This window comes from Tachypleus tridentatus, chromosome 8 (genome assembly GCF_004210375.1).
Source record: "Tachypleus tridentatus isolate NWPU-2018 chromosome 8, ASM421037v1, whole genome shotgun sequence".
Taxonomy (NCBI): domain Eukaryota; kingdom Metazoa; phylum Arthropoda; class Merostomata; order Xiphosura; family Limulidae; genus Tachypleus; species Tachypleus tridentatus.
In genome coordinates this window covers 56,651,265-56,666,457 of record NC_134832.1, presented here as the reverse complement: position 1 = coordinate 56,666,457, position 15,193 = coordinate 56,651,265, and the positions used below count along the sequence as shown (strand labels likewise).

The 15,193-nt window shown below is 34.7% G+C and overlaps 1 protein-coding gene across 1 annotated transcript in view; it reads left to right on the top strand.

Annotated features, from left to right (window-relative positions):
- Window positions 1–1,756: 1,756 nt before the first annotated feature.
- LOC143222434 (AT-rich interactive domain-containing protein 3C-like) overlaps window positions 1,757–15,193 on the top strand; it is a 103,254-nt gene continuing 89,817 nt past the window's right edge. Inside the window, exon 1 of the mRNA XM_076448953.1 lies at window positions 1,757–1,932. Coding sequence (XP_076305068.1) covers window positions 1,897–1,932 — 36 coding nt within the window. The 5' untranslated portion in view covers window positions 1,757–1,896. The remainder of the gene's footprint in view (window positions 1,933–15,193) is intronic.

Below are 15,193 nucleotides of genomic sequence, written 5' to 3'. Positions count from 1 at the left end.
TATTCATATTTTAACAGTATAAATTAATAAATCTTTGGTGATGACGGCTTTGTTAGAAATTTATGTTTTAACAGCATAAACGAATCAAATTTTAGCAATAACAATTTTGTTAGTTATTCATATTTTAACAGTTTGCTAGTTTGTTTGTAATTTATCACAAATCTTCTCAATGGATTATCAGTGCTTTGCCCCCAAGAGTATCTATACCCGGTTTCTAGCTTTGTAAGTCCTCAGACAGTCTGCTGTGCCACTGAGGGTCGGCTTTTTAAAATATTTATTTCCACAATTTAAATGAATCAAATTTTGGCAGTGACGACTTTGCTAGTTATCTACGTTTTAACAGCATAAACGAATTAAGTCTTAACGGATATAACTTTATTAATACGTTATTATTTTTTGTGCTGACAATCATTTGTTGTTGTTTTTTACGGGGAATAAAATAATTACGAAACATTCAGTTATTTAATTAACACATGGTGGGATTAATTCTTGTGACGCGGCACTGGAATTCGTGTTCTGACAAAGTACGTTTTATGAATCATACGTAAGTTACGTATGATTCATTACGTCCCTAAAATATGTTTTAACCGAACTCTTATGGAGATACTGGCTGTTTTATAATAATTAGACATTTTTACTAAAATGCTTAAATACTTTGTTTTTAACTTATTCTGAACATACTGCCGTAGTATGAAATATGCATATAGTATTTGTATACCTGAATGACCCGTCAGAATGTCATATGGTAAAAATCAAACTGAATACATTATATACAAATACGGTTTGCACATTTGATTTCTGAAAAAAAACTAGAAAATAAATTACGTAAAATGTAAATGAAGTAAATATTTTTCTTTTTATAGTTTATTTGCATTTTTTAACTTAAAAAGTAAAACCAAGCTCGTTGTGTAGCTTTGTGTTCAACGAGAAACAAACACATTTTAAATTTTATTTGTTCGTTTAGTGTTATACACAAAGCTAAACAATGACCTATCTGATCTGTATCAATCACGGGTATCGAAACCCAGTTCTTCACAGTTGCCACTGTAAATTTTTAAATTCTTGTTTGTTAAAAAAAAAAAGTTGAATGCTGTGTGTGTGTTTTCTTATAGCAAAGCCACATCGGGCTATCTGCTGAGGCCACCGAGGGGAATCGAACTCCTGATTTTAGCGTTGTAAATACGTAGACTTATCGCTGTACTAGCGGGGGGCGAGTTGAATGCTCAGGTTTATTGAACATTTCTGTTTTTCCTATTAATGTTATAAGAAACGTATTAAAAACCAATAGAATCATTGTACTGCAAACTTAACACTTATCGGCTACGAAAACAAAACGACCTTTCACTGTCGCATACGTTTTGTTTGGCGACGAAATATCCGTTTCTATTTGTTTAATGACAGAGACTGACCCGACGTCAGTGCGCTGCAGCATATTGAAAAGATTATGTAATACTAATTGTTATTTTTAAATAAATCTTTTTTGCGTTTATGGTTAATATTCCCTGAAATGCTTCCTATAATCCAATAATCAGAATTAACTTTACACGGTACAAGGTTTGTGATATACGTACTTTAACACATAAAATTTAGCTTTGTGTATTATAATAAAATACTAAACTTTATCTGTGATTCGAAGATAAATGAAGTGAACTTGGCCAATAATAGCGAAAGAACTAGAAAGAGGCTCGTGATATCACGCTCTCGAGAGATTTGATAGGCTGTTATTCGCAAAGCATGGTGGGAACCATGACTGTGTCAGTCTGATGCGCGAAACAACAGAACGAACCGCTACAGGCGGAACTACAGTTGATAGTTTTTTTTTCTTAGGGTCTGCTGGTGTTTGTCAAATCGGTCAAAATTCGTGTCAAAAACAAAGCACCGCTTTCCATCTCCAAAATGGATCAAAATGAATTGGACTTGGAAGGAAGAACGGTAGGTGGAATCACTAGTAACTGATTTGTTTTGAAGCGCAGGACTTGAACCGATAATATTCATTTCTCTGTCGCTGTACCAGTGTTTACACGGGTCGCCAGCCCTACCCATAGCTTCTGAGGTAGCGTGGTTAAATGTTAAGAGTGGATTAAGAAACGCGTGTTCCTCAGTCATGTGTAAAATTTCTATTTTACTTTGTGGGAGTACTTAATACGAATATATCTACGATTGGTGAATACATAAGTGTAGGGAGTAGAGCTACCAGTCGGTCAACTCGATTTGGTTAATTTAGTTTTTAAACTAAAGTACACTTGGTAATATTGATTGAAGTAATTGGTTATCGGTTGCTAGTTCTCTATCTATTCTGTGGACGAGCATCACTTGTCTTACAACTCGTGAAATTGAGTATTCTCAAAATACATTTTGATTCTGTGTAACCGAACTAGGAATACCAGTTGTAAAGCTGGCGTGAAATAAATTAGTTGTTGAACATGCTTTATGATGAAACTTAAATTTCAAGTTGGTGCTGACAAATTAGACCTATCTATCTATGCATTGTTTATTGAAAGTTTCCAAGAATTTTAACACACGAATGAGTCGATAATCCGGAACGGGCAACGAAATTTTTCTTCTCTGATGTTAACCACGTTTTACTTTAATACGAAGAGCCATCATTAAATATGATTACGTCATATGACCGTAATGACGTAGAACTACTGATGACAAATAAAAAAAATGAACTATACGGATAAAAAGTAAAATTATTTAAATTAACAAAATATAAAACTGGAACCAATTATAATTTTTAATCAATGAATTTAAATCATCGGGTGGGATTCCTCAGTGTTAACCTTTTTTTTGGACAGGTTGTGCCCCCTACAACTTCTCACGAAGTTCCGGCACAGCGGTAAAACGCAACAAATCGTGTTTCGATACCGACAGTGAGAACACCACAGATATTAGGTAGTTTTTTACTTAACTACAGATAAACAAACGTACGAGGTCCGGATAACTTAAATTATACGAGTCAGTCCAAAACTCGCACAATAAGTTAACCAGTTAATATTTATGTTTAAGAACTATTGTAATTTAAACGATAAACAGATTTACCAACAGCATATATATATATATATATAAACTAGAACTACGTTGTGTTTGTGTGTCAGTGTGATTGTGGAAGGATTATTCCTATTTCTATCATTGGCGTATCTAGAAATATTTCCAGTGGAACAAAACATTTGAATTTTCCCATGTACTAGGTGTATTAAATATGTATCACTAAACATTTTCAAACGGAAGTTGTGCACATGTTAATATAACATTGATATAAGGAGATACTTTTTTATGAGCAAGACATAAATTTAATATTGTTTTTTTCAACCACAACTCATTAAGGGGGCAACTATCCCCCCTGACCCTTCATAGTTACGCCACAGAAACTTTTCTTCGACTGTCGCTTTTCGTATTTGTCATTCTCGAGGTGTTTTGAACATTTGAGGGTTAGAGATATGTGGTACCTATATTGTTATGTTTTAAGTTTAAACTGTTAACTTTAAAGAAAACGGTTTGGAAATAGAACACGTTCAAATGACGGTTACAACGTCTGAGAGTTGAACAAAAATGTATTAGTTTGACTATTTTATATCCTCGAAGAAGCGAATTCTGGGAGTTTTCAAAACCTTTGAAAATTATAGTAGTAACTAAAGATATTTAGTTGTAAACTTTTCTAATGTTGATATTAATAAAGAATGGAACTTTCGTTTTTTATATTAGCATTACCCGTGTGCGATTTTCAAATCGATATTGGTAAAACAGCAGTTTAAACTATACAAGAAATAATGCACATAAAATAAGTAAAAGGTAAGAGCACAGATAGCTCATTGTGCAGTTTTGTGATTAATTCTAATCAATCTATCACTAAAAGGTAAATCTTTCGTGGTCATAACTTGCCGTCTGAATCAGTAAGATTGTAGTGCGTTAGTTCTGAAGTAGCACATTTCTAAAGTAGTAATTTATATTACGAAGTGCATATACGTAGTGTAAGCTTTACGCAACACAGTGACACCAAGTAATCAATACTAGAAAGAACTATTATTTAAACTGCGAACTGTGCTATTAAGCCAACTGAATATTGTGTGCGTTTCTTGTTTATTTTTTTAGCGTATGATTACATAATGGGCTATCTGTGCTGTGTTCATCGCAATGAATCGAACACGCTTTTCATACACGCAAAGCATTTATGTGTTACGTATGCATAAACACGGAACAAGTTTGTTTTGAATTTCGCACAAAGCTAGTCGAGGGCTATCTGCGCTAGCCGTCCCTAATTTAGCAGTGTGAGACTAGAGGGAAGGCAGCTAGTCATCACCACTCACCGCAAACTCCTGGGCTACTCTTTTACCAATAAATAGTGGGATTGACTGTCACATTGTAACACCCCCACAGCTGAACGGGCGGGTACGTTTGGATGCGACCGGGATTCGAACCCGCGACCCTCAGATTACGAGTCGAACGCCTTAACTCACTTGGCCATGCCGGGCCAACACGGAACAAACGTGTAATACATAGATTATGCTAATATCATGTATAAAATAATTTCTCGCTGGTTATTCCACACTTAGGATATAATAATTTTCGAAGTATAAATAACTAAAAAACTCGTTTTAAAATAAACAAGTTCTTGAGATTTATTCCGGTTTTAAGAACTATTCCACAAACAAGAGAAAAATGTAATAACAATTAAATAATAATTAATTAAATGGCCTACTGATTCATACCTACTGAGTTTAGAGTATTGTATAGAAAATTAACACCCAAAAATCAGTGCAAAAATATTATATTTTTGTGTAAAATTGTGTAAAACAAATGTATTAAATAATTTTAAAATTTATATTTTAAAAACTGAGTAAATATACATACATACGTACTGTGTATGAATATACATTTACAGTGAAAGAATTTATACTGTATTTACGTGAAGAGTCATTTATTGTAGAAAGATGTGTAATAGCGCAATGATTTCCTTACAAAAAAGTATGTACGTGAGATTTGTTACATTAAAGCTTTTAAAGCGTTAACAACCAAAACTCCTCTTTGTATTTACAAGTACGTGACAATCGACAGCTACTCTGACTGTGGTTTTCTTGTTGGCATGACCAGTGTTGCTGATGCTAAGACAGAGAGAGGTAGCGTATGGTTGATTGGTAAATAATATTATATTAGTAACGCAAATTAGGAAGAAAAAGTGAGAAGTGCCCTTGTTTCCTGCACCAGAAAAAATGTCTCTGGTATCTGCCCTACGAGATATTGTGACAGCTAAATTAAAAGTGTTTAACAGTTGTTATTTGAGTGTTTTTGAGGCTTCACCAAAATGCTGGTGATATGTTGGCCCTGGAAGTAAGTTAACGTGGTTTTACCTCACGTTAGGTGAAGATCGTTTAAACTGGAAACAGCTGGATTTTTAATTTTGTATTAAGTGGTTTTTTAAACCTAAAAGCATCGATCAGTAAAAGTTGTAAGTGTTCGATTGTTTTTAACATTTTCCCCTCTAGTTTTCAATTTTGATAAATATTTCAGACCGATAGGCGGTGAAAGATATTAGGTTTTTGACTATCAGATGTTATATGTGTACGTATTACTCTTGTTACGGAATATAAATGTTATGTTATACAGGGATAATTTCTTTTTCCAAAATTAAAGTGTTCGAAATCAAGGGGTCTTGCCAATTACAGCTTTGTTTGAGAAGATTAAATCTTACTTGTACGTGTATACATGTAAATCTTTAATTATAGCCTGGAAGGGCAGATAATATAATGAATACATTCAGTAATTAGTCATAGTGCTCTAAGGGGAATACTTTATATAGGATAATATAAAGGCGTCTCTGAAATCACGTGGTTTAAACCACAGGCTTATATACTATTAAGCTGATTAACGTTATGGGGCGTTCAATCAAGGACATTACAGGTCAGGAAGAGAGGGCTACAGCAAATACTAGACCTAACATTGGATTAATGTAACAGAATTGAAAAGGAATAAACTTCCATCGCTTGACAACATTGTACTTTAAAGGTCAGTTTCATTTAGATTGTCACGTGGTTAACTGTTTTAGTTAAAACCGAAGATTTCGAAGGGGCTACAGCAAATACTGGACCTAACATTGGATTAATCTAACAGAATTGAAAAGGAATAAACTTCCATCGCTTGACAACATTGTACTTTAAAGGTCAGTTTCATTTAGATTGTCACGTGGTTAACTGTTTTAGTTCAAACCGAAGATTTCGAAAGTAAGAAAATGACTTAAGGATGTTATTGACTAAACAATAATTTGCAAGAAAAATTTATTTATTGCAGAGAACATACGATGTATTTTACAAGTACCTTAGTTTATCTGTAGTTGTTAATTTACTACTATGTTAGCACAGTACGGTTCCCCCACTACTCAAGTATATGGACCCGCATGGCCAGGTGGTAAGGCACTCGAGTCGTAATTTGAGGATCGACGGTTCGAATCTCCGTCACATCAAACATGCTCGCTCTTTCAACCGTGGGGGCGTTATAATGTCACGGTCAATCCCACTATTCGTTGGTGGTGGCTGGTGATGACGAGCAGCCTTCCCTCTGGTCTTACAGTGCTAAATTATGGACGACTAGCGCAGATAGCCTCCGAGTAGTTTTGCGTTTGATTCAGTCCTGGTAGTCAGAATGAAGTTTTTTTTTTTTTACGTTATGTCAGTGTATGTGTGTGATGTAGAGAAATGTGTTTAGTTTTAATAATTGTAGGTTTGTAGCGTTTACATAACTATATGTAACTTGGAGTTACATTATTTACTCTGCACATTGTTCATGAAAACTACAATAATTTTGATTAGTCGTATCTTTGTTTTATTATAATTAGCTTTCAAAAAAGACAATATGAAACTAAAGCAACAAAATATTCTTTGACGAGAAACCCGCTTAAAAGGAAGGTCGTAACGTTATCTCTTCGTCAATAAGTGTTAATATCCATACCAGCCATTCTGAGATACATGCAACACAATTTTACTGAAAGACAACATGTTCGGAAATGTTATTTTAATGTAATCTAAGGTGTATCAAGATTATTTCCATGTTCTAAACTTTGTTTATAACAGGTTCGATTTAGAAGAAACGATGATTTGTTATACTTCTGTAAAGTGTGTATTTTATAATTCTTTAGCGTTTGTTTTTTAAGTAATAATTTTCAAGTCATAAAAGAAGGTAAAAATGTATTGGACACTAAATAATCGTTTCTTCCATTGGAAACAAAATGATTTGTTTTTATAAAAAAAACAACTGATCATTAAGTGACATATTCAAATACTTGTGTCCAGAAGAGAATTATAACATTTTTATCTTATATCGTTGGAAAGCAAAAATGATAAATCGTTTTGTTAGGATCGTGTGTAAAGTGTGTTGGAGCATCGTTACGGGAAATAACTACGTTATTAAACTCGAATGAGTTAAGTACAAAGTTACTAGTATAGTAAATAGCTGTGCTTGTAGGCTTAGTTCAATATCCACTGTATGGGGTAAAAGTCACGTCTGAAGTTGTTTTTGTGTGTTTTTTTCACGTTGTCTCTTTATGACGTGTCTAATACTGTCCATGTACCCCCTTGTGAGAACCAATGGTTTGGTCTGTTTTTGTTAAATTGTCAAGTGATAACATCGAGTCTACAGTACCTACCACAGTACTGAGTCGAGATTGCCGTAGAGATACATTATTACACGAGGGAAGTAGCCCATAACTTGAGGATAAGACGTAGATCTTATAGCGTGAGCCTGTTCATTTTCGTCCCATAAATTCCCCGATTGTGTGGCCTTGGACGCATAGTGACCCAGCGGCTCTGGACAGGCCAGTTGTGCTTCATCCATTATTTTTATATGACTACTATTGACCTCGCTGCGTGTCTACCAGAAACGTGGGTTAAAAATTGGTTCGAGCAGCCCAATGGACGCCTGTACTTTTGTACACTAAAAATATTGCAGACAGTAAGACGGCGGGGAAGGAGGTTCTCCAACATTTAAGGAATACAATAGTCACAATAGCATTTAAAATTTATATAGTACTTTGAAAGGGATTCTCTTTCTCGGTCATCAAAAGAAAACTAACAGCCTAAAATAACGTGATAAAAATACAGATATAATTTAAGTTAAGGCTACAAAATCCCATTAACCCAAAACACTTTTGATTACTAAATATTCAACTAACATCGAGTGTATTATCACATTTGACCCTAACAATGAGAAAGCTCTGAATCTATTTACTGTGGTACAGTGGGTTATGTGCCTAAAACTGCACTTAAAACAACATTCAAAAACAACGAAATGAGAGTGAATGATTAATTTTATTTTCACTCCAGTGTCCCTGTTTTTGTGCTTCATATTTTACAATTTTCTTCCTTTGGTTTTTAATAATTTTAATAATTAATTTCTTTCTATTTAAACGGTATCTTCTAAGGATTTTTGTAAATACATGTGATGACTGATTTGACAACATTCTTTCATCCTAAATTTCTTGTGTTTGTTTTGTTGATTGGCTTCGAAGCAGCAAAAAAAAACAAACAAACTAGACAAATCTACAGTTTAAATGAGAGGATAACAGTTGTATGTCGTTTGCACGTTTTTGTTGTAACATGTTTTATCACGTGTGGCAGGCCAGTTTGAATTATTTGGTAAAAGTAACGCCGAGTACGACCCACGCACCAACCAATAACGAACTAGTTCATTTCTACAAATCTACTTTCATTTTTACGCATGTTGTAAACCTAAATAAGAAATTCTCGCTGATTGTAATGGCAGTACGCATAACACAAAAATAAATGTACTTGGACGGTTCCATGGTTATTTAATCAAGTAACTGAATATATGCGGTATCTGTCGCTGAATAACTTTTCTAACTCTGAACTCTCGTGTTACATACTTCGTTAGGATTTATGAACTTTTTATTTCCACATGCCCGGATTTACAACGCTAAAATTAGGGGCTCGATTCCTCTCGGTGGGCTCAGCAGATAGCCCGATATGGTTTTGCTATACGAAAAACACAAACACATATTTCCCCATGCCAAGCAAGGCGCGGCATGGCCAGGTGGGTTAAGGCGTTCGACTCGTAATCTGAGGATCGTGGGTTTGAATCTTGGTCACACCAAACATGCTTGCCTTTTCAACCGTGGGGGCATTCTAATGTAACGGTCAACAGTCGCTATTTATTGGTAAAAAAAAAAAAAGTAGCCCAAAAGTTGGCGGTGGGTGGCGACGACTAGCTAAATCAGGGACGGCTAGCGCAGATAGCCCTTGTGTAGCATTGCGCGAAATAAAAAACAAACAAACAAACAATACCAAGCGAACTCCCTCGATTGTTACATCATCATGATGAGAAAACCCCTCTAGCGAACATTTAGATACCAAAAAACAGTAAAACAAGCTTCAAATATTCCTATATAGATAAATTAATTGTTTAAAAACGAGTAATATTACGTGCGTAAATTGTGGAGAAATAATAGTGACATGAACTCCATTTAACCTGGTTCCAGAAGCCATTAGAAGAAACACCAATGGTGAACTAGTGGTAATGATGCACAAAACACAAGTTAGATAGACTTGAACACAAGTAAAATTGTGGTTGAATTCCTTACGTATACTTTGACACATGATGGTAAGTAAAGATGAAAATCGAAGTCACTTCAAAGACCACTGGTTTAGAAGGCATAAGAAAGTATTGAGAAGTTGTTAAAGATTAAGAAATATTTAGTAACAAATGCTATAGAATTGTTAATGGTTTAGCTTGCAGCGTGAAACAGTCCTGCGTTCGATCCTAAGCCCAGAAAATGTAAACATTAAATTATTACAGTAAAAGGTGAGTTCCTTTATAAGGTCCGAGAATTATCTTTATATTTGAGAGTAGAAGAATATTATAGTTTGAGTTATTAAAAAGTGCCTCACTTGTACTTGCTATCGGGTTAGTCTTTTAGTTCATCTGCCAAGTTCGATCCTAAGCCCAGAAAATGTAAACATTGAATTATTACAGTAAAAGGTGAGTTCCTTTATAAGGTTCGAGAATGATCTTTATATTTGAGAGTAGAAGAATATTATAGTTTGAGTTATTAAAAAGTGCCTCACTTGTACTTGCTATCGGGTTAGTCTTTTAGTTCATCTGCCAAGTCTCCTAAGCCCAGAAAATGTAAACATTTAATTATTACAGTTGAGTTCCTTTATAAGGCTGAGAATGATCTTTATATTTGAGAGTAGAAGAATATTATAGTTTGAGTTATTAAAAAGTGCCTCACTTGTACTTGCTATCGGGTTAGTCTTTTAGTTCATCTGCCAAGTTTGAGGTGTTAAAAAGTGCCTTACTTGTACTTGTTATGGGTTTTTTTTGTTTATCTGTCAAGTGTGCAAGAAGTCTCTGCTCAATACTGTTTGAGTAACAAGTGGATGATCACAATTGTACAACAAAGCAAATTAATTTCTTAATGTGAAATACCAAAGTTGCACATTAATATGTAATTCTGTTTGAAAATTAATTGTTTGAATTATGTGCTTAAATTGTGGAGAAATAATAGTGATCTGAACTCCATTTAACCTGGTTCCAGAAGCCATTAGAAGAGAACCATATTTCTGAGCTAACTTAGGATTCCACTGGAGTTTACCAGGATTTTACTGGAGTTAGGTCTCACCCCTGGAGATTAAATCTACCTTCTTTCGGTTCAGTAACAGTCCTGAAGGCTTGTAACGCTAAACTTTGAATTTCGACACCTGTGGTGGGCACAGTCCATATAGCTCAATGTGTCGCTCTGTGTTTAACAGCAAATAGACTGAGCAGACTAAAAACGTAATAATCAATTTCAAACAAAGTTTTTTTTTTTTCAACTTGATATTAGATAAGTTAACTAGTTAAATATTCTGTATTATCTAATATCGTTCGGAGGAGAAGGTGAGTTATTCGACAGTGCCATCTCCAAAGACTTGATAATTCCACGTGCGGTATTTCGCAAAAAAATTAACGATTACCTAAAGTTCATAACTCAAAGTTAGCACGTAGTTTAAAGTCAAAGAGTTATGTTTTTCTAGTTATTTCTATTTTTTTCTGCCTGTGTTGCTACTCAGTTGTAATGTCAACTATAACTAGTAATAACTACACCCCTTTCTCCAAATTACCGCCAAACCGCACGCGTTAAAATGTACTCGGTTTTGCACATGATACTGAAGTAACTTGATGTCTTCATTTATCACCTGTCTCGGTGCTGCACATGATACTGAAGTAACTTGATGTCTTCATTTATCACCTGTCTCGGTGTTGCACATGATACTGAAGTAACTTGATGTCTTCATTTATTACCTGTCTCGGTGTTGCACTTGATACTGGAGTAACTTGATGTCTTCATTTATCACCTGTCTCGGTGTTGCACATGATACTGAAGTAACTTGATGTCTTCATTTATTACCTGTCTCGGTGTTGCACTTGATACTGGAGTAACTTGATGTCTTCATTTATCACCTGTCTCGGTGTTGCACATGATACTGAAGTAACTTGTCTTCATTTATGTCTCGGTGTTGCACATGATACTTTGATCTTCATTTATCACTGTCTCGGTGTTGCACATGATACTGAAGTAACTTGATGTCTTCATTTATCACCTGTCTCGGTGTTGCACATGATACTGAAGTAACTTGATGTCTTCATTTATCACCTGTCTCGGTGTTGCACATGATACTGAAGTAACTTGATGTCTTCATTTATTACCTGTCTCGGTGTTGCACATGATACTGAAGTAACTTGATGTCTTCATTTATCACCTGTCTCGGTGTTGCACATGATACTGAAGTAACTTGATGTCTTCATTTATCACCTGTCTCGGTGTTGCACTTGATACTGGAGTAACTTGATGTCTTCATTTATCACCTGTCTCGGTGTTGCACTTGATACTGAAGTAACTTGATGTTAACTTGATGTCTTCATTTATCACCTGTCTCGGTGTTGCACATGATACTGAAGTGACTTGATGTCTTCATTTATCACCTGTATTGTGTGAAATTAAAGGCAGACAGACATATGTTATAACTCTGCCTGTTTTCACTGGTCCACATCGTTTAAAGGTAACCCTTTTTTCTTTCTTAAGTGTTAAATACGGGAATCGCTGTATCATTCCTTTTGCAACAATATTTCCCGTTCCTAACAAGTTTGTTTTATTTCATTATTTTTCAAATCTTTGGGGAATACAGTGGTTCAAAATCTATGAATTGCAGGCTTCTAAACTGAGCAGAATATTTTTTTTTCTGAAAAAATGATATGATTTAGCATATTTTGAAACTTTATCGTGCCATAACAGTCCATATCACATCCAGTAATGCTCAGTCTGATAACCATACAATAGCTATGAAGAGTAAATTCTATTACAAAACGTTCCTGTCATTAGGCTGTTATATTCAAAGCACACCACTCTTCCCTGTAGGCGTTCCATAATCCATGCAATTTACCACGACGACTGTTTCCCAGCACTCGTTAAAACAGTCGGATTGCACCAAAATCGACAGGAACTTCATATGGCGATTCGATCGGCATGTTTTTGTATCGAATAGTACGAATGCTCATTTCATTCATTAGCTGCTTGAGGTATATTTGACAATTGAGCGGATCAGGTCGTGGAAATAACTTTTGTACAATGATAGTGATTCACGTTGCTTTTTCAGACAGAGGGCATTCTTGATTTGATTGTGCTCCTCTGAACTTGTGAACGGCTTTTCCCACTGACCTGGGTGTTCGTGGATTATCACCTGTCACTTTGTTTACCCCGAATGAGATAATAGGTCTCTTTCTGGGTGATCCTGGTGTTCCAAGATATCAGTTAAGCACAAGGGCTATCCTTGTGCAGTACATTCTAAAACCCCAACATCTTTATGTCTGAATATTTTACGTTAGAAAGGGATGTTACATACATTTCCCTGAAACGATAGATTTTTTGTTAACATCATAATACGCACGCACGAACATCAAAGAATATAAAATTGTTGTCATGATACATTCTATTACATCGCAACTTTATATTGGCTGTGAGTGTCACGTGTCTTACTGATTTGTATATTCAAACTCTTTTTAGTATAACCTACTCAACTTTATATGAATTAATAAAATCTCGAGTCTTATCTAAGCAAAAAAACATTTATTCGATAGTCCTTAATCAGCGAATTTTCTCATCAGAATTTCTGATGTTGGAATGTTTGGAACAAGCTGTTGAAAACCTTTAGCTTTTTATGAACTTACACGTTTAAATTATGACGTGTTTCCGGATAAGTGCCTAGTCTTTATAGTTTATGTGAAGGGGTAACTTTCTAGTGATCTTAAACCATCATTGCGCAAGGTGTATCGAACACGATCTAAATTCCAGTTATGTAATCAGTACTTATTTTTTTATCTGACTCTTTTCTTGGTGTGGAGAAACGGATTAAGTCATATTCGAACTAAAATATTACATTTGGTTATTCCACGCTACCTGTGAATTTGATGAAGGAACATCGGAACTTCTGTACGAAGCTTTGAAATAATCGGTCTTATAAAATATCCAAGCGTTTTATTGTTTCAAATATTGATCTTCCTCACGAAATATATTTATAAAATGTGATTTGATGTTTATTCTTGATAATACCGAGACCCTGTTCGTTGTATGATAAAGAACTTTAACATTCTACCCATGTTACCTACTGTATTCCGTTATTATGAAAAGGATAAATAGTGGTTGAATAGTTGGCGCGTGAGATTAATCAGTCGGATTTCATGAAGCAATTATTATAACAGAACGGTGTACTGAGCTTTCATAATAATTCGTGTCGTGTATTTAGTGTTAGGGTCTAATAGAATCAGTGCCTCTGAGGTTATATCATGCAACCGAATATTTAAGGCCATGGTCAAGTTTGAGGTGAAGACAGCCTACCGAAAAGGTACAGTGTATGATGTGCCACCACCGCGTGTCATCATCCATCACGTTAGTACGATTTATGTTTCTGTCATAGAACTCGCAACCTCCATGCTGTTGTCTGAATGACATATAAATTATCCTAATTAAATTTCAAATATGTGCAAGCAGTACGGTGAAGGAAGAGTAGATCGTTGATAAATCGCTCGAATCGTCTGAATGAAAAGCTAAACATATTTATTGCCCAGTGATGTAGATAACCAATAATAATTTTTGTTTGTTTTTAAATAGCCCTCACCCCTTTTATTTTTAATGTTCCAGTATAGATTCTTCTAATAACAGCATAATGTTTAGTGGAATGTTTTCAAACTGGATGGTTCTAGAAGAAACCGATTCTCTCGCAATATATTAAAACAAAAATGTTTAGTTTAAGGATTCTAGTGGATTTTTCTGTAAAAAGAAAAATGAAGTATATTACAATGACACTCGACTCGCAAGCTTAAGGTCATCGGTTTGAATCCCGTCTTTGAACATACTTTTCCTTTATTTTTGTATATTTGAAGTTGTTCACAACATGCGAGAGTAAATAGAACATTGACCTTCAACTGAACTTGGTTATTGAAGGATTGTGGACGAAAGTTAGTAGTAATGGTTGCTATGTGTATGTTAAGTACTTGGAAACATTCACAGAAACATTGTAATTATAGTTTTTCTTTAAGCGAAAACTTTCGTATATAAATTAAATCCATATCAAAACTGATTTAAAAAAAAAAAGGTGTTTATCCATGCTCAAAGTTTTTGGAGTTGATCAGTAATTTACATTGGACTGAAATATCGCATAATAATATAATAATTATTCGTGCAAACTTTACAGTGTAAGTATGCATGCGCGCTCACTTCATGTTAATATGTGTAAACAAAAGTGGAATGTTAATATATTTTAGTAGCCAGTTTGTACAACACACCAAACGTTTATCAAAGTTTTCCAAAAAAGGCCTAAAACTAGGTCGCAGAATACACTTATAAGTTTTATTTATTGATAGTATTAAGTTCGGTAATGTTTAACCCTAAATAGGCTAAAGCAAAAAAGGTACTCAAGTGATAGCGTTAATTTTTCTCTTCGTCGAATATAGGTCGTGCTAACTAAAGGCTAAACTAAAGTTAGGCCTAGAACGTGTGGGCTTTAAAAATTTCGGTGTCTGCGATTAAAATTGTTTTGTATTGTTCTAAAAATCTTGTATTTAATGAAGTTCAGTTGTATTAAAGATAATAATTTGACCAGAAATGTTTTGCGGATACCTGCTGGTATAACAACGTTTTGGGACAAAACGA